General features: G+C 37.4%; 1 protein-coding gene across 1 annotated transcript in view; it reads left to right on the top strand.

Annotated features, from left to right (window-relative positions):
• The window catches only part of LOC150080472 (short neuropeptide F-like), a 54,312-nt gene extending 33,963 nt beyond the window's left edge, over positions 1–20,349 (top strand). Inside the window, exon 3 of the mRNA XM_090381479.1 lies at positions 19,816–20,349. Within this exon, the coding sequence (XP_090237605.1) occupies positions 19,816–20,006 (191 nt within the window). The 3' untranslated portion in view covers positions 20,007–20,349. The remainder of the gene's footprint in view (positions 1–19,815) is intronic.
• The last annotated feature ends 205 nt before the right edge of the window (positions 20,350–20,554 follow it).

Genomic DNA, 20,554 nt, shown 5'->3' with positions numbered 1-20,554 from the left:
TCCTCTCTTTTTTTCTATGTTTAGAAACACCGGTCTGCCTTTTAAATGTACAAAGAAAACATGATGTATTTCAACATAAGAAAACGGACTGTTGTTTCAGACGGAAACAAAACATACACTTTAAGAAAACCCTGTTTGATACTTTATTCAGGAAATCCTTTAAAATTATTCAAAGCGTGCGACTAATTTAGAAATTCCACGCACTTTCAATACAGCTAATGAACGTATCCAAACAAATTTAAAGGTAACAAAATCCCCAATGTCGAATACCATTGTTCGGTCAAATTGAAGATGCATCGAAGAGAATGCAACCACCTTCTTCCAAACCAAGTTCAATTTGCTTCAAGTAGTTTCACACAGCAAAAAATCACTGACTTAACCATGTTAAAACAAGCGAATAGAAAAAAAAACGCAGCTCATTGTGATAGAAGCAAAGACAGATAAGGCGTCTTAATTTGAATAATTAAACTGACTGGGAATTTAATTTTCAAGCTTGGGAAGTTGTTTAGTTCTTTCTTTTCTACACGAATTCGGCGATTTATTTCTCAAACATTTTGTTTAGTGCTGATTAATGATGACAAAGTTTCTAAAACATCTTTGTGGGAAAAGGAGAGTCTAATTATAGGTTTTATCGGGATCCATGCTGGTATGGTGGAATGCACGATGCAAATCCAGAATTTAGGATTAAGATACATTAAAATTAAACTCTTAAAGTTAAGAACCTCTTCAGTCTTAGATAATTAAATGGAGTTGAGTTAGTTAGTTAGTTTTTAGGAGCATTAGCAACTAAGGCCATATTGCTCCGGGGATATGCGGTGGTCATTCCTTGACCTTTCCGCATCCTCCGTATTTGGTGGTGACGGGCTCGAACCCCGGTCTAATCAAGAAGCGTGTGCTAAGCACTGCTGCTCCTGCCCACCTGGCTAAGGAGGCGCCATGAAGTTGAGTATTTTATTTATGTAATCAGGTAAAATCAACAACAGTACCAATAAAGTAATTAAAAACAAATTTACCATGCCCTTTATGGAGAAAATTAGACAACCATTGTTGGTAATGGAATGGCAAAAATCATTCAGTTCTTCGAATTAATGAGGTTAGTGAAATTCGTCTATGAAGCAGCTTACAGACTTATAAGCATTCCATGGAATCGGCATTGAAATACTCGGAAAACTGTCGCGACAGAAGATTGAGAATTTTACCAGGAATAAAACAATATTAACATTTTCTTTCGATATATTATTATAAAAAAATCTACAATATCCACAAAAAATGTTTTAAATGTCCGATTCAGTACATATAGAAATATTTGTTCACTTTTTGGAATGTATCCCATTTCAGTAACCTTCTTGAGACTGAATCGCCTTATTCAAAGCAATCCTTGCTTTGAATAAGGCGATTCAAAGCAAGGATTTTAAATAGTGATCTTTGATTTTAAATAGTGCCATCCTATCACTATTTAAAGAATTACTGTGACTCTCTTTTCGGAATGATTCTCAATATTCTCGCCATGTTTTAAATGTCAAACAAATTCTTTTAAAATGTTTTAAATGTCAAATAAATTCTTTTAAAATGTTTTAAATGTCAAACCACGCTGCCAAATAACTATCCTACCAAAAGCTGATGGACTGGTGCTGTCGTGGTCATGTTCGATAAGTTTGAAAATAAACGGAGGTGGTATGTTGTAGTTTAAACTTCCTCCAACAGATCGTGGTACAGAGATTGTCCTGTAGGCTGAAAGGTTGCAAGTAACAACCAGTTTTGTTAGTAGCGTTAACGTTCCGTGTCACGACTTTTCAATGTAGCAAAGAACAAATATCAAACCATGCTTTAAATTGGGAAAATCTGCAACAGAAACGTATATAATATTTAAAACTGTTTTTGATGACGAAACGTTAAGTTCTAGCAGTGCGTTTGAATGGTATAAGCAGTTTAAAGATGGAAGCGAAGATGTTCGAGATGATTAAAGAATTGGGAGTCTGTCTATCTCTCGAAATGAGAACAGAGTTGCAAAAGTTCGGGAAACTTTTGCTAAAAGATCGTTGGTTCACCCTCAGAATGATGGCCGATGAGTTGGACATGAATAAAGAGACGATTCTTCAAATTCAGTATGAATATTTAGGGAAAAAGAAGGTTTGCGCAAAATTTGTGCAGCACAGCCTCACCGATGAACAGAAGCAACGAAGAGTGTCATCATGCGAAGATTTCTTCCAGACTTGTTAATACCATCCTAATTTCCTCTAGTGTATTGTTACTGGAGATGGACGTTGAGTATTTCAGCACAATCCAGCAACGAAGCGTCGGAGCATGCTCTGTACTTCAAAATCATCACCAAGGCCCAAAACGTTTTGTTTACAGAAGTCTAGGATCAAAATGATGCAATATTAAAAACTGTTTTTGATGATGAAACGTTAAGTTGTAGTAGTGCGTTTGAATGGTATTCAAATGATGCTGATCATGTTTTTGACAAACAGAGTGTGATTCACAAGGAGTTTGTACCTTAAAGGGAGAGTGTCAATACGGCCTTCTAAGTACAGGTGCTTCAAAGACTATAGAAGCACATTTCTCAGGTGAGCCCTCAATTTCGAGAGAAAGGCAGTTGGTTCTTGTTGCACGACAATGACCAGCACCGCCCATTCCGCACTTGTTATGAAGACCTTTCTGACGAAACACAGCATTATACACATCAACCGATCACGCTATTCTCCCGATCTTGCAACAGCGAACTTCTTCCTCTTTCAGGTGTCCAAAGAGATGATACTCAGTTTTAGCAAACTGAACATTATCTCTTTGGAAATCTTCGCTGACTCTTTTCAGAAACTCTTAGAACGGTTCAATAAGTGCATTCAATCCTCAATTCAATACAAACATAACATAGCCTAAGTTGATAATGCGTCTAAAACCCTATAAAATAACTCTCACTTTAATTAGAGTCCAACCTTGTCCTGGACTGAAATTAATTCTATTATCTTTATATTGAAAAAAAAACTCAGAATTCTCAAGTATCCCTAATCAGAATATTAAACGAAGCTAAAAACTGTATTTTGTATGTTGTTCTGCAAGATTAAATTATGCAAGACGTTATTTCATTAAGTTAGTTTTTTTTTTTTTGTAGTAGAATTTTAGGTGCATCAACAACTAAAGCAATATTGCTCCGTGTATACTCTGTAAATTTCGTATGTTCTCAGGTCGATTTTCTGTTTGCTGGACGAAAAACCCGAGTTTTCGGGAGAAAAAACCAGGCTACCCTTCCCTGAGACCGTCTAACTCAGATGTATTGTGAAAAATGCCCATAAAAATTCCTCACATTATCGACGGGACTCAAACTCGTGTCTTTTCCACCCGGTGTTGGGCTGAAGGCGATCCTACCAACTGTGATACCCACGAGGACCATTATGTTAGCAAAATTATTTTAGCATGAAGTTTGTTAGCGACAATGCACATAAGTAGTAATATTTTACTGAGTAGTTCCGCAATGATCAATTGAATCAATGCATTTATGGTCTTTATATTCCACCATGTAATCCATTGCACGCACAAAAAAGAAAGAAAGAAGAACGGATACAACACAATTAAAATCTCAGTACGTAACAAAGTGAACGTAACAAGATATAATGGCGTCAGACTTTGCATTAACATTTTCATAGAATAACAAGTTCTTTTCCAGTAACTAAACCAATTAAATATTTAAAAAAAAAATAGCCAATGATTTGGCGTAAAGAAGAAATTTGCTCGCATAATGAGAATAGCTCTCATTATCCAAGCCCTCTGCAAAAAGAAAACAATCTGTTTTGTTTCTCATCTTCAGAATTAAGTACTTCTAGCTAAGCGTATAAGCAGAGATTGGCTCACACTAACATTTATAAAAGCGCAACGAGATAATTTCGAAATACTAAGTGGGCAGAAAATTTAATACAAAAAAGTCCCATCGTAATTACAAAAACAAAACCTAAAACTTTGTATCGATTTTCATTTCAGTATATGCGCTTTAATGAAATGCTTTTTATGAAATTTAAAACTCTACAAATGCAAATTTAGGTAATTAACATATAAGAGTTTTGTACGAATTTGCAATTCATTTATATTCTATAAAAAAAGAGCGAAACTAAATTTTACCTACCCAACACCAGTTAACGTGATTATAATTTAAAAGAATATAATCAGGCGCACATCCTAACATAATAAAACTCATTAAAGGTGGTCCTGCCTTTTATACGTATAAAACATGAAGAATTAGTAGTGGACAAACTAAGAAACACGAATTAGTACAGCATGGAAACAGTTCTTTGATCTGTATGTGGCAATTAATTGACACACATTTTTCTACAGTTTATTGCGAGCTATGATAAAAATGAAAGGTAGAAATAAACGGTGGGTTGGGATAACGTCATGGCATTATACTTTCTTTCAGAGATAGAATCGAATACCACACAAACCTTCTTTGTTCCAAACTCGCATTTCATTACACCCATTTCACTTGATTCCATGTTTCACTCTACAATCAGTTAAGATTTGCAAGACTCATTCATTGATCAATAAAAGTAAATTGATTGTCAGTTCTCCCCTTGTTCTTTCGATGATTGAATAAATAAACTTATAAAAGTTTTTATAATCAATACAATTTTAACAATTTAAACAAAAAAATGGAAATTTCCTATCGTAGGACCTTCTTCAATCATTTATCTCGTAATTCAAGTTGAAAATCTCAAACTGATCTCTCAGAGCTTTAGTGGAAACATTCTGTCACCAGACCTTCCAACTGTGGTTAAAAGATAGCTGGTGCTCTCAACTAGATATCAACTTAATGCTAATTAATACTCATCAACACAACTTTTTAATGAGGCTGACTTCACTTGCTCATGTGATCAGCCCTCGTGGGTAGCAAATTGTTATCATTACCATCATCCCACACCATATGGAAGGCGCCTCCGTAGCCAGATGGGAAGGAGCAGCAGTGCGTAGCACACGTTTCTTGATTAGACCGGGGTTCGAGCCCGTCACCACCAAATACGGAGGATGCGGAAAGGTCAGGGAATGACCACCGCATATTCCAGGAGCAATATGGCCTTAGTTGCTAATGCTTCTAAAGACCATATAACATAACAACAACACCATATGGAAAAGGCTTCAGTTGAAATATCGTCAATGGCGCTAGGAACTTTTGTGTGTTTTTTCACATCGTTGCTGAGTTATTCGGTACCAGTCAAGGATAGCAATATGTTTTCCCAGAATCCTGTAGCAATATTTTTTTACTTTGCCAGAACCCATCCGGAGGATGGGTTCCACAAATTTCCTGAAACGTTATCTTAAAGTATAATGATTTAGTTAAAAGATAAGTAAACTATCTAAATCTATATTTCATGGAAAACCACTACTTTACTTCCTTCTCCAACTATATAAGAGCTATCTTGCTCTGCTTTCCTAATTTGGTATCAAATGACATTTTTATCGCCACTTAAACATGTCCGTCAACTGCACTCTCAACTAGTGAATGTCATTTTGTAAATTGTGAAAATTCATTTTAAGGTGTAACCATTTTGTGTCATTACATAAAACAATATAATTAAGATTTCGTTATTTTTAAAAGTTTATTAAATGATTTTTATTCTAAATAATTCTTTACTTTTAGTAAATAAATATTCCGTTAAGATTCAGGAGGACAAAGCGAGATTAAAGAAACTTGCAACTGCAGTGATTCTGTAGATCCTACGGCATGGATTAAGACACATTAATGTTCTCATTCCTGAGTCAGGTTCATTCAGCAGCTAGTTGCCATGAATTTATTATTGATTTCTCAAATTCCGCTGTTCACAAAGAGTTATAAATTCTCTTCTTCACTTTTTTGAACAGCTCCACTTAGAAATCTTAATATGTATGAAGTTTCTGGACCCATAAGAGATCTAACAGATAAAATTATAACCGCCTCGCGCATATAACAAACTTTCAAATTTCTTCTTGAAAGAAGTTCCATTGTACAAGTTCTTTCGTATGTCAAGAATAAGTTAATTTTACCTGCCAAGTGAAAGACAAATACGTCAAGTCCTTAACGAGCAACCGAACATTGCATTAAGAGGTGCAGGACAAAGTTTAATACTGTTGCCGCTGTCTCATCTACGCTTCATGTCCAAAGAATTCTGCCGCCACTTTGAAAACTCAGCTAACACGGAAATTAAAAACTCTCCCGTCTCTGGGTAGAAAAGACCAAAGTAAACGAGCTGGAAAGGGGGATTTCCGTCACCTAAGGCTAAAAACCGAGAAGAAACATGTCTTCATAGTAAGATATCAACGAAAAATAGCATCAAACTTGCTATCAAACTTATTATCTTCCCTACACAGCGAAAAATATCACTGAGTTGCAGTCAGCTGACCGATGTTTCCTTCATAACAACCAACGGAGGAAATTCATAGAGAAATTTGAAATTTCGCATCAGAAATGCACAAAATAAAGCATTAAAATCAAAACCAATCGAGAATAGCCGGACAGTCCGCATATGTTTCTAGAGGAATACTTCTCATGTCCATGCTTCTTTCAAAAGAATAATTGCCAATTGCTCTAAATAAGACGTATATAGAACAATATATATTGCTCCAGAGACTCAGAAGTTCCTCAGATTACACTCAGTGTCTATTAAAACATGTATTATTCCCGCAACAGCGGAGACCAGAACACTCCAGTGTAATTAAAGACCACATGAGCCAAAGCTAGCAATATTAATTAACATGCTGGAGCATTTAAATTCAGAGTGCTAAGAATGGGAAAACGCTTTGATTAGTCGGAGTTTAAAAGACTGATTACTGTTGGTGAATTAGAATTAGACTGTTACTGCACTGTCTGATGGCTGATATCTGATGGTGTTAGGCTATGCGCCAACTGACAAATTGAAGAGAAAGGGGAGGACATAAGGTTTGTTCTTAGGCGAATAAAAATATGAGCCAGTTTATCGTAACTGCAATTAAGTGCGTTCTTTATCTGTTTGCCTATTTTTTTATGCTGCTGGAACAGTAGCTATAATCGCTGCCCTTCAAATGGATACAATCCTCAAAAGGACTGAGTTCGAAATCCGTCTCGGAGAGAGAGAGTTATTTTTTTAGCACACTATAGCAGGCTTCGTCGGTCTCGAGAGATTCTTCTTATAGTTTTTCTGCCGTTAATTCTGGTTTGCCATCCAGTAAAATAGACAATCATCGAATAGAATACACAATTTACAGGAACTTTATACTTATGCCTCAAATTCGAAAACCATAATCCCTTTTGTGGGATGAAAAATAGCGAATTATTTCTTTAAAATAAAAAAAATTAAAAAAAAAAAACATCCTGTAAAATTTACAGGTATATTTCGATTTCAGCCGCAGACAGGAATATGAAACCCAGTCTTTTTCTAATTTAATGAGAGATGCTAGCGACGCTGTTCACTGCACTACCCAAATCTGATATCTAACGTGTTATTCTATTACCTGTTTCTATTACACGTACTGACCAAAAAAATACCAACTTTATTCAGTTTGGAATCAGGCCGCCTTTCTTTCGAATAACACCGTGTGCGGCTCTGCATGGATTTCATAGGACGTTTTGGTATAATCGTAACCATTCTTCCAGCAAAATATTGCGCAGCTGCGACAAAGCTGAAGGAAGAGGACTTCGTTTCCCAATAGCCCTCTCTCCAACATATCCCACACATTCTCAATAGGATCAGGTGAATGTGGGGGGCAGGGAACATGGTGGAAATCCGTGTCATGTTCTCCGAACCATTCGTACACGATTCTGGCACGATGCGCTGTTGAATTTTCATCCACAAAGTGGCCATAATCTTCGGGATAAAAGTGTAACATTGAAGGGTGCAGTACATCTGATACAAAATTCAGGTACGCCCTGGATAACATTCAACCTTCGACAGGTATAAACTGACCCAGACCGTGCTAAAAAACATTCCCCATACCAAGATACCACCTCCAGATGCTTGGATTGTCTTCTGTTCTTAAGTTTTTTTCTTTAATTTATTCTTAACGATGCAAGCAGGGTCCATGGCTTTGTGAGGTTCTCGCCACACTCTCTGTCTACCATCAGTGCAAAACAAAGTGTATCGTGATTCGTCTGACCACATGACTTTCTTCCACCGTCCAATCAAGACGTTCTCGGCACCAATGCAAGCAGACTTTTCTGTTTTTCTGTGAAAGTGGCTTCCGAATAGGCAAGAGACTGCCAATATCCAGTTTCTTCAATTCTCTGCGCGTTTTACTGATACATAGAAATATGGCAGTTCTGGGCTTCGTTGAATTCAGATGTTATTTGCTGCGTACTGGATATCCTATTTTTCCATACAGTCCTCCATAGAGTACGACGGCTTCATTCTTCAAGTATGGTTTTTCTGCCACATTTATACCTTTGAGATGTACTCGTAGAAAAAACGCTTTCTAGTCATTAAAAATCTTTGAGATGGATGCCTCTGAGAAACCTGTTATGTCTTTTGTTTCTTGAATCGTGGCTCCTGATAAAACGTGCACTTACCATAAGACCAGTTTCAAAGTCGTGCGTTCCCCGGTCTGTCTTCAGACTGCTACAGTCAAACAGTCTGTGCAGTCTCTATACTCGACTAGGCAACACCTCATCATCCCAATTCGCAGTCTTCCTTGCATGTATCCTGTTTGTCACTGTCTTAATACAAAGGTTCTTTTTTTTTTTGGCGAATGTGTGTATCTATTACCTGGTTTGATATTTCAGTTTCTTATGATATGATTCGAAAAGCCTTATAGCTCATTTTCGAATAAAATCCAAAGTCCTCTCCAGTCGGAAATCGGCATTGAAATAAATAAGGTTACTTAAGATATAGTAAAAGGTTATAGCAAAATATGCATTTTCTTTTCTATACAGTATCTCAGATAGATATTTCTATACAATACAGTAACAGAGAACATCAGTTCTCAACCGATGGGACACCCACTCTTAAGATTACGAAAATGGAGATGTAGAAACACTTCTATTTAAAAATAAAACGTCACAGTTCAGACCTTCAGAAGCAATCTACCTTAATATAAATTAAACGCAGGCGGAATCTTACTTGTACGATACAGTGACCTGATGATAAAATAATATCTGATTAACTTTCACAAATAATTTCAATTTATCGGACATCTTTCCCCAGATATTATTATTTGATGGTCATCCAATTGAGACCTGAAAACCGGATGCACTTGGTTGCACATATTGTAAGCAGGATTATCAGGCTGCCTGTAAATAGACCATATCTATTATTTGAAATAAGATTAACTTCTAGCAGACGTGTGCCATGTTCTAGTGATCAAACTGTGCAACTCCTATCAAAGAACGAACACCTACATTAAAGGTTGGGCATGCATGCACTCTGGGAGTATTCGACCATGAGTACATGTTCAGTGCTAATAACGATTATCAAGTTTACTAATCTTTCCACGAGATGTGAATAATTTCCGCTTGCTCGACTACCTTATAATAAAATCATTTGGCTGTACGCCGAGTAAGTTAGTTTAGGCTCTGACATAGACTTTAATCAGGAAATTAACTAGCACTTCACCAATGTAAACTGGATATTCAGTGCGTAGCAAAGTTCCTAAGCTGTTTCACTAGCTTCGTGTCAATTATATGGAAACTTCATACTTCGTTACTTCTGCCTTGCTAAAAGCGATGTAGGCTATTTCAACGCTCATCTTTTTTTATCCTTCAGTGCGCTGCCAATCATTAGAATTACACTCTCCTGCCAAAAGTCATAGCGCACTTGTAGTTATGAACTAAATATGAAAGGTACTTTACTAGCGTTCGATTTTAATGTGAAAATAGGAAACTTTTTTGGCAGAAGGGTACAAATATAACACTGTATTTCCTTCGAATCACTTTCAAGAAAGAGCTTAATACTGGCTACCATTTCGTCAGTCTTTAATCTCTGAGATTTATTTCATTTCATTCCAGTTTCAATTCAGAAATACCGCATTCTGTAGAGATTCAGACGCAGTACTTAAGAACAGAAAATGAATTAAAGTTATCGTGAATAAATCGATTAAAACATGTTATCTGCAACCACTAGGGGCGCCAGAAATTAATTCAAAATAAGAATTTACTGTATATTGTTAAAAATTGTTGTAGGGATGCATCGTGAATTCCAGGGTTTGTCCGTTCAACAGTCTTCAGTAAAATATGCAAAATAATGTACACAGGCTAATAATTAAATTGGCCGAGAGGCAGTACCACCGCACAGCTCTCAAGTTTCAGTGAACTGCCAGTAGATGGTAGGAGAGTATATCTCCAAGAATACGCTGACGCAGTTGAAGTTCTCACGTGTTCTCTGGTAGTTTCAAAGTAGCCTTAAATTAGATGCTGTAAGCGTAGACGTCTCCATTGTGCTGAGCTGCATAATGGAAATTTGAAGACTGAGCAACATTTTGTCTATCCGTTATTATATTAATGATGTGAGCACTACAGCTACTGTGAGAGAAATGTTAGAGATTTACGACTTGTTCGAAGTAAACTGCAGTTTTCACGGGACACAGGAGCATTAAGGAGGTCGATAATCTATCGCCAAGATGGCTACTCTCAAAGACTTATTAAGTAAGGGATGCCAGAAATGCTTCTATTAGTGAGTTCCTCGATGGCGCAAGTGTATATACTTCGATGGATATTATTTGGAAAAGGAGAGAACAGCGACAGACCTGAGGGACTAAGATTAAAATTAAGGTAAAGCCGTTTGCGAATTAAATGATCAGCCTGTGCAAACAGTAACGTTGTCTGAAATCCAATAGGGAGTAAGAGCCGCTGACTCCAGATATCGTCTTCTGTACAAGATTATACATAGAGCCATAGAGTACATCATAGTTGTAATACTTACTGTAGCCTATATATTTTTGTTCCTCAACATGAATCGTTGAGGATGCTTCCATCCTGCAGTGAATTCATAATAGCTGCAGTATACCTTTTCCGTAGCCGAGTGGTCAGGAGCGGGAGTGCAGTAGCACAGGCTCTTTGAGTAGATCGGGGTTCAAGCCCCTGACTGCTGAATACGGTCGATTTGCCAACCCGCACTGGACCAGCGTCGCAGATTATGGTCGATTTCCCTCAGCATGAATTGGTGAGGAGGCTTCCATCCTGCAGTGGGTTGATAATGGCTGCACTTTACTTTACTTTTTTTTTACCTTTTACCTTTATACCTTTTTGTTATTGCAACACTGTAAGCATACATCAGATGTGTTGTCTTCTTTTGTCTGAATAAATGGCATATCTTTATCAACATCCCATCTCTGGAGGCACCTTAGACATCACTTCCCAGATCGAAGTCTGACCATGGAAGTCGCTGGAAGTCTAGAGTCAACTTCAAGCTGAAAACCACTCCGAAATCACTACTTGTAGCGATACACTTAGGGTGTCCTTAAATCCTAGTTACAAAAGCCGAGTAGACTACAGTGACAGATTCGCTAGGTTTCGTTTAATGCGTTTAGTTTTTCGTTGTTGATGATTGAGTACGCCATAAGGTGTTCGAACTCTTAATTTCAAGGCGCCTCCGTAGCCAGGTATGCAGGAGCAGCAGTGCGTAGCACACGCTTCTTGGATAGACCGGCGTTCGAGCCCGTGACCACCCAATACGGAGGGTGCGGAAAGGTCAGGGAATGACCACCGCATATCCCCGGAGCAATATGGCCTTAGTAACTTAAAATTTTTTTTTTTTTTTTTTTACTTTACTTCTCTTTTCAAAAATATGTTTTGTCTTCTTATTTCTTAGCTATCTTTTTATTTATCAGATCCACTTTACAGATTTTCTGTTTTAAATGATTTAGGTGGAGATGGGCATTTGCCTGGGAACCACCCTGAACCAGTATACACACACACACACACACACACACACACACACACACACACACACACACACACACACACACACACACACACACTCTGTACATTATTGCTAATGCTCCTAAAAACCAAAAATAACTAACTAATCCTAATTTCAATTAAAAAAAAAACTTCAGATCACCAGCCTAGGTGATCGTATTATTTCTCTCCATGGGTCAATGGAGTAATAGTGGTCATCATAGATTATAAGTACTCGTATATTCTATTCAGTTCTCTTAAAACTCCTGAGGGGAAATTTTGGTTCAGTTAGCACAAGAAAAAAGAAGGATATATTGAGTCTGAGAATTTTACCATGCTAGAAACGCAAACAAAAAGTGACATAGTGACCCAATAATTAAATAAATACGGTTTTTTAATGCTTTGATGATGATAGAACGTTGCGCACCGCTTCATAGTTACTAAATGGCAGGACGTGGACAAGGGTACATCAGGTGACACAATCCTCCCCACCACAACCGTACCCATAAAACCTGATTTAAAATTTCCATTTTCCCTGTCCCACCCTGTACATTATTGCATTATGTTACTTTAATTATATCTCTCTAGAATTTGTAATAATTCCTTTTCCCTTCTCAATAACGAAAATCTAAATTAGACTTTGGCATTGGAAGCTGCAATCTCTGTATGTTTTTTTTGTTTATTCAAAAGTTGTATTTTTTTTTTGCCTTATAGCAGAATAAAATACTGCAGTGGAATTAAATATTCATTTATGAATATATATTTAACTTGATTTTAGTTATAAAGCACTGTTTAATTCCCACAACTAATTGTGATGTTGGACTGAGGCTATTTACATATCTAGACAGCCTTGGTCTGACTAATCTTGTAACGTGGATTGGTAAATAAGTACAGTCGGTCGGTCTTAATGATGTGAATACGTAGGTAGAGAAAAGATGTTTTTCAAAGATCCGCAAAAATATTTGAATCAATCAATGTACATCTGAAGACCGTGAACTTTAATTTGATACTTCGTTTCACATGCCTAGAAATCTTGAGTAGAAAATCTAATTTCTTAGCATGTAGATAACGAAATTATAGGTTGTCCATGCAATCGTAACTCAGATGAAACTGCTTGTTTCATCTGAGTTTTCATCAGTTCCTTATTTCATCAATTTGCATACTCTATTGAACTGTATATATATATATATATAGTTCTCTCTCTCTCTCTCTCTCTCTCTATATATATATATATATATATATATATATATATATATATATAGAGAGAGAGAGAGAGAGAGAGAGAGAGAGAGAGCCCCGTTAATTCGGATTTCCTATAATCCGAATTAGCGGAGAAGTGCCAAAGACATAAAGACAGGAAGTACCCTAGGCCAGATCTCCTTGAGCCTGAAATAATAAAACAGGCTGCTCAGCTTAACCCCAAGCCCCTCCTCAATCTATTCAACCACTGGTTTTCTACTGGAAAATTCACAACTGACTGGAAATTAGCAAAAACACGACTAATATTAAATAATCCAACCAAACCATCAGAATTTTCTGGATCCTACAGGCCAATTGCGTTACTGCCCCGCCTCAGCAAGATATTAGCGATTTCTCAATCTAAGACTAGACAAATATTACAGAAATGCAGACCTATATTCCAGCCGACAATATGACTTTTAAACTGGCCATTCCAAAGAGCCCTACAACACCTCTTAGCTGCAGCCATTTCTACTCCAACCAAATACTTCTTAGTCATTTCTGTTGATTTCGGGGGTTATTCGACTTGCTCTAGTGGACAAGTGTCTTAAACCGTCTACGTCAAGCACAGATCCCACTCAACCTTTATAAACGCCGTCAGTATTATCTCTCCAACTGGAAAATCATCGTTTCTACTCCATATTGCAAAGTCACCTGCTCCATCTATAGAGGCTTCCCCAGGGCTCCGTCCCAGGCTCCGTCCTGGGACGGAGCCTGGGGAAGCCTCTACCGTTCTTATGGAATGTTGTGTTCGACGAGTTCCTTGACATGGATCTGGGTCCTATTTCCACCCGTGCCTTAGCTGACTATGTCGTTTTCACAATTTCAGCTGACTCCAGCTGAAATTGTGAAAACTGAAATTGTGAATGCTGAAATTGAAAAGGCCTCCGGAAATCGAACCATGCAGATCCTTCAAGACTGTGCCGAACACCATTAACTTTCAATATCTGCAGACAATACTCAGTCCATCCTGCTCAAAGGTCACCCATAGCCAACCGTACCACTACAATTTAAAGTCGCCGGTTCTACCATAAAGCTAGTTACCGAGTTAAAGCATCGTGGAGTCATTCTAGACTCGAAACTGTCCTTCCGACAAAGGGATTATGCAGCTCTAGTCGCTCGGAGGGACTGGTGACTGAACAACCGTTCTCTTGCCCTCTTATTCAAGACAGTCTTCATTTCACTGGTGGTTTACGCAGCCGGGATCTGGTACAGAGATCCATCATGCTAACAATCACATGTGCTTACTGCACAGTGAGTACCCCGGCCCTTCAGGTCCTGGCGTGTGTTTTTCCCATGGATCTGGAGATCACACTTCGGGGATTACACTATCATCTGTCTAACGGCCTTCCTGCTTCCTTCCTGGGATTTACCTTCAACTCCGCCAACTATATCAAAGCAAAGAAAACCGTTTTATTCTCTACCTCTGACAGAACTGGCAGAACCAATGGCTCAAAAAAAACGAAAGGCCAAATAACAAAGAAGTTTATTCCGAACATCAGCCAAGTTTCCCTAAATCTCCGTCTTTGTTCTCTCCCTGTCTCCACACCTCCTTCAAGGATAAACCAATGGGGATCGTTCAGAATCCACTCTGTCATTGTGACCAGCCTGAAGATTGGAACCACATCGTTTATGATTACTCCAGCCACGAGGATCTCAGATGCACCCTTTTTATATAAATAAAATATATTCCTCGAGGACACGAGTATATCTACATCACTGATGCGCATCGCTACAACGCCTTCTCCTGTTTTACGCAGAATCTATTTGAACGGAGAAAATTCCTGTTCGCTCGCCCAGCAAACCAAAATAACGGTGATGCATAGGTTTATTGGCAAGTTCCTTGACCTGCCTCACCTGAATCTACACTTACCAGACTATCTTCATCCCTGGACCTGACACCCACTGTATCCGACTTATCTTTGGACTTGGCACCTACTTGGACTGACCACACGCCTGGATGTGACACCTACTAGATTGACCCTATCTCCAGACGTATCGTCATCGTCTTACTTCAGGAATTGACAACCACAAACCTCTGCTGACCCTTATAAAAGGGTGCAATGTTGCTAACCCAGTCCCTGGAGTGGGTAGGATCCGTAGTTTAAATCCACACCAACACCAAAGGAAATTACATCCAACCCCTGCTATATGGCTTTCTTCTCCTTCCCCTATCGCCTGGCGGAGCTTATGTTTCACCGTTAATTATGGGGATTCTTCATCTACATCCCCTCACTCTTACGTTCACCCCCACTTCTTGAGTACACGTTGGATTTCCCACACTCTACTTTTTTTTTTTTTTTTCTAACTTGGTCTCCGTTCAGGAAACTCAGGCTATTTTGACAAAGACCAGCCAAGGAATAATGGGCAGCCTGGCTCACCTCCTAGCAGTGTATATACGGGCAATGTGAAGTCCCACGAAGGGCCCTGTGGCCAAAAACCAGAACAGAACAACAAAACCCAACACAACACTATACATATAATACTTTTTCTGGCTTTTACAGTCACTGTATTTCTTCACAAAAGCACTTATGGGAAGATGTGGGAAGCCACTGATGGCACCTGACCCCCAAACACTATTTATACTATGTTGGTTATTGAATATATTCAACATCTAAAAGTAAAGAAGGTTCAAAGTTTTCACAAATGAAATTCAAAAAGAACAAGTTTAGAATTTGTTAATTTTGAACTTCATATTGTCCCACACTATTCTGAAAAGAGAGAGAGAGCGAGAGGGATTTTATTAACTTGCTGTTACACATTATTCACACAAATATAAAAAAGCTGGCACACAAGAACTAAAGCCAAATCTACCTGGCTCGTTTTTGAAAACTTTTCTATGAATTATTTAAGCAAATAATCATTTTCTTCTTAAGTGATTTTTAGAAAATGAAGAAGTGTTAAATAAGTTTCAGAATCGCCTTTGGGCGCTTCATTTTTCTAAGATTCGTTTAAGGAAGAATCATTTAAGAACAGTTTTTCCACAAATAATTTAAGATTTATTTAAGCAAGGACTCATTTCTAGGAATCATTTAAGCAAAGGATCGTTTTTCTAAGAATCATTTTACTCATTCTTTCATAAGAAGAAGCGTATGAACACCACAACCACTCTCTTCCCGCAAACGATATTACTGGAGTGTGCCTACTGTTCCACGGAGTTTAAGTAATCTGGCCCAGAAATATAATGTCCCCGGCATTCAGTGTTCGAGAACAAAATATATACGAGTATTAAATGCACATCTAGTAACAAAAACAATTTACTTGTATATGCACTTTACTTTTTGCATATTGTCGTAGAAAGTTTCCTTCCCACCTCTTTAGACTGGATGGAAAGAAGACTGGATGGAAACAACAAAACTTCTGAATATTAAATATAAGTGAATATTGACCAAAATTATTAATGAAATAAATGTACTCTAAGCAAAATCAAATAAGAGAAACTTGTGCCGTGCCCTCTCTCAAGAAAAGCTGATTCAAGTACACTTCTAAAACGTTGACATCCTAAAAATTAACATAAAAATATCCTGCATGCATGTTTGTATGGATGAGCTAAAGCGTAACAAATTTATACCTTCGAAGTCAAAATTTTGACGTGTTCTGAACACGACGAAATGAATTCATAAATTCACCAGAGCAGCTGTAATGCCTGTCCTCTGGACTATTTGACATTTTATTCGTTCAATGAGTGGCGTTTCCAATGATCTTATTTAATAGTTCCTTGTCCTACATCGTCGTGATCTCTAATGCTTGTGGTAGATAAGGAGGATTCCAATACTTCAAAACTTTCTTTTCCATTTTAACAAGGGTCGACTTACTTTTTCCTAGTTTGTCATCTTATTTCTGCTAGAGACGATGTCAAAGAAGTGTCAGAATTGCCTTTAGGTGCCTCTTTGTTTTCTCTCCGATACTCCATTTGATTTTAAGAACTCATGGGAACCTTACATAGCGAATTCACTTCTTACTTGTACTTAAACGTTACACCTGCGTAACATAAAAACCAAGAGTATGGGTTGAAGTTTAAGTTTCTTAGTTATAATGTTTGATAAAACACTTTTAGAAGCACGCTCCATTTTCAAGGAAAAGCTTTATTATATCAAGAAACAAGTTTAGAAATTCTTTTTAAAGATAAAGATATTTCTAATAATGTAAACGTATTTCTTATTAGTATTTGGATAACCAGAATCTTTCAGGGCTGTAATTTTCGATAACATAGGGTGTGTATGATAAATGACTCCATATTTTTAAATTATTATACGTTCATTATTATTCTTTTTTTTTTTCCGATTTGATGAAACCAAGGTTAAATGATTCATTGTTCCTTTGAGATTAAGAAAGTTAATGTTAGTTTCTTTTAGAGATGAATCATGCTTCCAGCTATGAGTATGCCATAGAGGGCCAAAATCGCAAACCACTACGAGGTTTGGGAATCCGTTATAAGAGTTCAGAGGTGGTAGAAGACTAAACGTGGAATCCAATATAACGCTGGACGCAAAAACAACAAAAATTATCATCAGAAGCTAATGACAACAGGCTGTGTCACCGAGAGGAAGAGAAAAGGGATGCTATCAGCTTCTCTGACTCCAGACAATATTGCCACAGTGACAGATGTTCTCAAGGAGATCACACAAATCGGTGCGGAAGGAGTTCGTGCAAGTGGAGTCACCCGTTATGAAACTGCGAAAATATTCGGTAAAGAAATGTATTTTAAGCCAATCAAGCTGAGACATTTCCAATTAACTTTTTGAAATCGGCCGTGGAGAATGTACTAAGAAAATGTGTTTAGTAAAATGTGTGGGAAATGCTGGGACATATGTGAAAATTTAAATATACTGGCAAAAACCTCAAGAAATCATAGATCACTGGTTTCATTAAAATCTGTTAATGCATAAAGAAGTTACGATAATTTAAAAATAGGGAGTGGAACGAAGTTATATTATTACTTACCCTCCATTTTCCCATTTTTACAGTTTTAATTTTTTTTAAATTTTTTTTCAAATTTTTGAAACAGTGAGAGAGAATTCGAATCCATAAAAGAAAGATTCGAAATTTTTTGTGGGGTATCATTCTACGCTGTAAACATTTATATAGATATACTGGAATTCTCTGTATTATATATGCTTTAAGTGAATCTAATTCTTGTTATTTTTTGCTTTGATTTTGGACCACGGCAACTAACACGACCAGGCAACATATGTATTATCTGTAAATTTCCGCACGTTCTGTGGTCAGTCTGCCTGTTTTCTAGGTGGGAGAAAAAAAAACCCTAATTTTTGGAAGGAAAAAACCATGCAACCCTCTCCCGCGGTCAGCTAACTCCACTACGGTAATGTTACTGCTAATTTAAAACCCAACCACGACCATATTGCATTGCGTAGAAAGTGAGTTTGTGTGTTTGCGTACCAATTCGCATTGTGTACAGGCCGAAAATCCCAGAAGAACTCACGGAGATCGGCTCACTACGTCATCGTGCTCTAATGAAGAGAGCTTTAGAAGCTCATCCAGTCTACGACAGGACTCAACTCGGACTTCTCCAAACGAGTGACGAATGGAAACCATCATACTGCCATGAAGGACATGGTTTAAAATACATTAACTATGCAACAATACAAATCTACAGTTCAAGTAGAGTCATCAGTGGACTCACCTGGATGAATGTTTGTCCAGCTTCGTGCAGACTTCATTGTAACTACAGTTACAATGCATACCGGTTATTAATAAATCCGAACCGATTTCAAAAAGAGTCCAAGAATAAATTTAGGGTAGGTCGAATTATTTAAAAAAATGCCGTGACAACTCAGGATGTGAGGAACCACTATATCGCATCTGTAATTTCTGTGTGTTCTAAGATTCATTTTCCTCTTTTTCGGAATATAAAACCAGAATTTGCAGGAGAAGAAAAAGAAATTTGCGCCCCGATCTAATACGAACTATCTCAGCATCGCTTGAACTTCTCTAAATCCTTTTTCTCAATCTTTTCCAAATGGTAAGCAAGTGGCGTAGCTACTGTACTACTATCCCGCTTGCACAAACAAAAGACTATTCCGAAATTTTTACCTTAAGTATAATCCTGCACTTTCTCTACTTCCTTCTGTCCTCCCCTTCAATAGCAATTAGTTTATTTTAGTTTCTTCCTAGGCGGATCCAAGAAATTTCTATTGCAAGCAACTCATCGTTTCCTCTTCCTTAAAACTAATTGCTTTAGCTATAAATTTACTACGTTTATTTCCATAAAAAACTAGAACTTTCTCTTCCCTAAAAGCTAATGAAATTATCATTACAGATTTTTCTTCGACGCACAGAAATTCTCAAAGTCTTCTCGTAGAAGCTGAACAGGTCTCGCTTTTCAATCAATTTTTCAAAGGTCATTCAACATCTGTTCTTTAATGCCATACACCATTCAATTTAGCATGAAATGTCAAAAGCGAAAGCGGGCAGCTGAAGATTTGGGAGAACACAAAACTTCAAAATGATGCAGCCTCCATGAAGTAGTCACTATTCGATAATACTTGTAGAATATTTTTTTTAAGAAGGAACGGAACACTGGGGAGGGCGAGGGGAGATAATCGGATTAACTCTGAAAATTTCCTGCAAAAATATCAAGCTCAGCATAAAAGCTTTGTCTCTAGTGTCACCTAAATTGAAGACACGGTTCCAAAAAAAAAAAAAGAAATATTTCTTGCATGTGTGTACTAATAAACTTCTTAAAATGACTTAAAATGACAACCAAAATATTTCTGTCTCATCCTTAGATTTACATGACTTCTACGAGCTCCTCCTAAGAAACGAAGGCATTCCTACTGCTTCCCGATTCAGTCACCAGATGGAGCGAAAAGGTGGCCGATCACCATCACTTCGCTTGAGGTTTGGTAGACGTGCTGATCCTCTGTGGGAGTCTCTGATGGCAGGAGAAGCAGCTACAGCCGAAGGTCCCACTAACTAACAAAAAACAGCATTCGCATTGCATATCCAGTCTTTATTAAGACACCCGAATATTGGCAGTATTTTTTTAATACGGAAAATAATGATCATTATTAATTTGGAGTTTTAAATTTTGTCTTACAAATATCCTCGATGTGTACAGAACCGTTTGCCTACTGTCTTCAAAGTGCATCAATATCTAATACTTTTTTTAAAGAAAAATGTTTAAGCAGTGAAGAATGTTTTTTATCGGGTTCCAAACTGTTTTTTGGTTGCTTAATTTATTTGATATATATGCCATCTGTTCTATGTATATATTGAGTATTCATTAAAATCAATGGATTATCGTGTATCAGCTAACATCAGCGGAAACAGTTATGATTCAAAAGAATTAACTCAAATTGTATTTTTGTACACTAGATACATGAAAATGCTTCACATGAAAAAACGAATGTAAATGAGGACACTTTATTGAACCATTATTTCAATGCTTTTTATTAATCGTACTGAAGTTTCTGTTTGATTTCCTCAAACTTTCAAAGTTTCAGAATCAATTTTGAAGTTTTAAAA

The sequence above is a fragment of the Mastigoproctus giganteus genome, chromosome 9 (genome assembly GCF_048544385.1).
Source record: "Mastigoproctus giganteus isolate SK-2022 chromosome 9, ASM4854438v1, whole genome shotgun sequence".
NCBI lineage: Eukaryota > Metazoa > Arthropoda > Arachnida > Uropygi > Thelyphonidae > Mastigoproctus > Mastigoproctus giganteus.
This window is presented reverse-complemented; position numbering and strand designations above follow the sequence as displayed.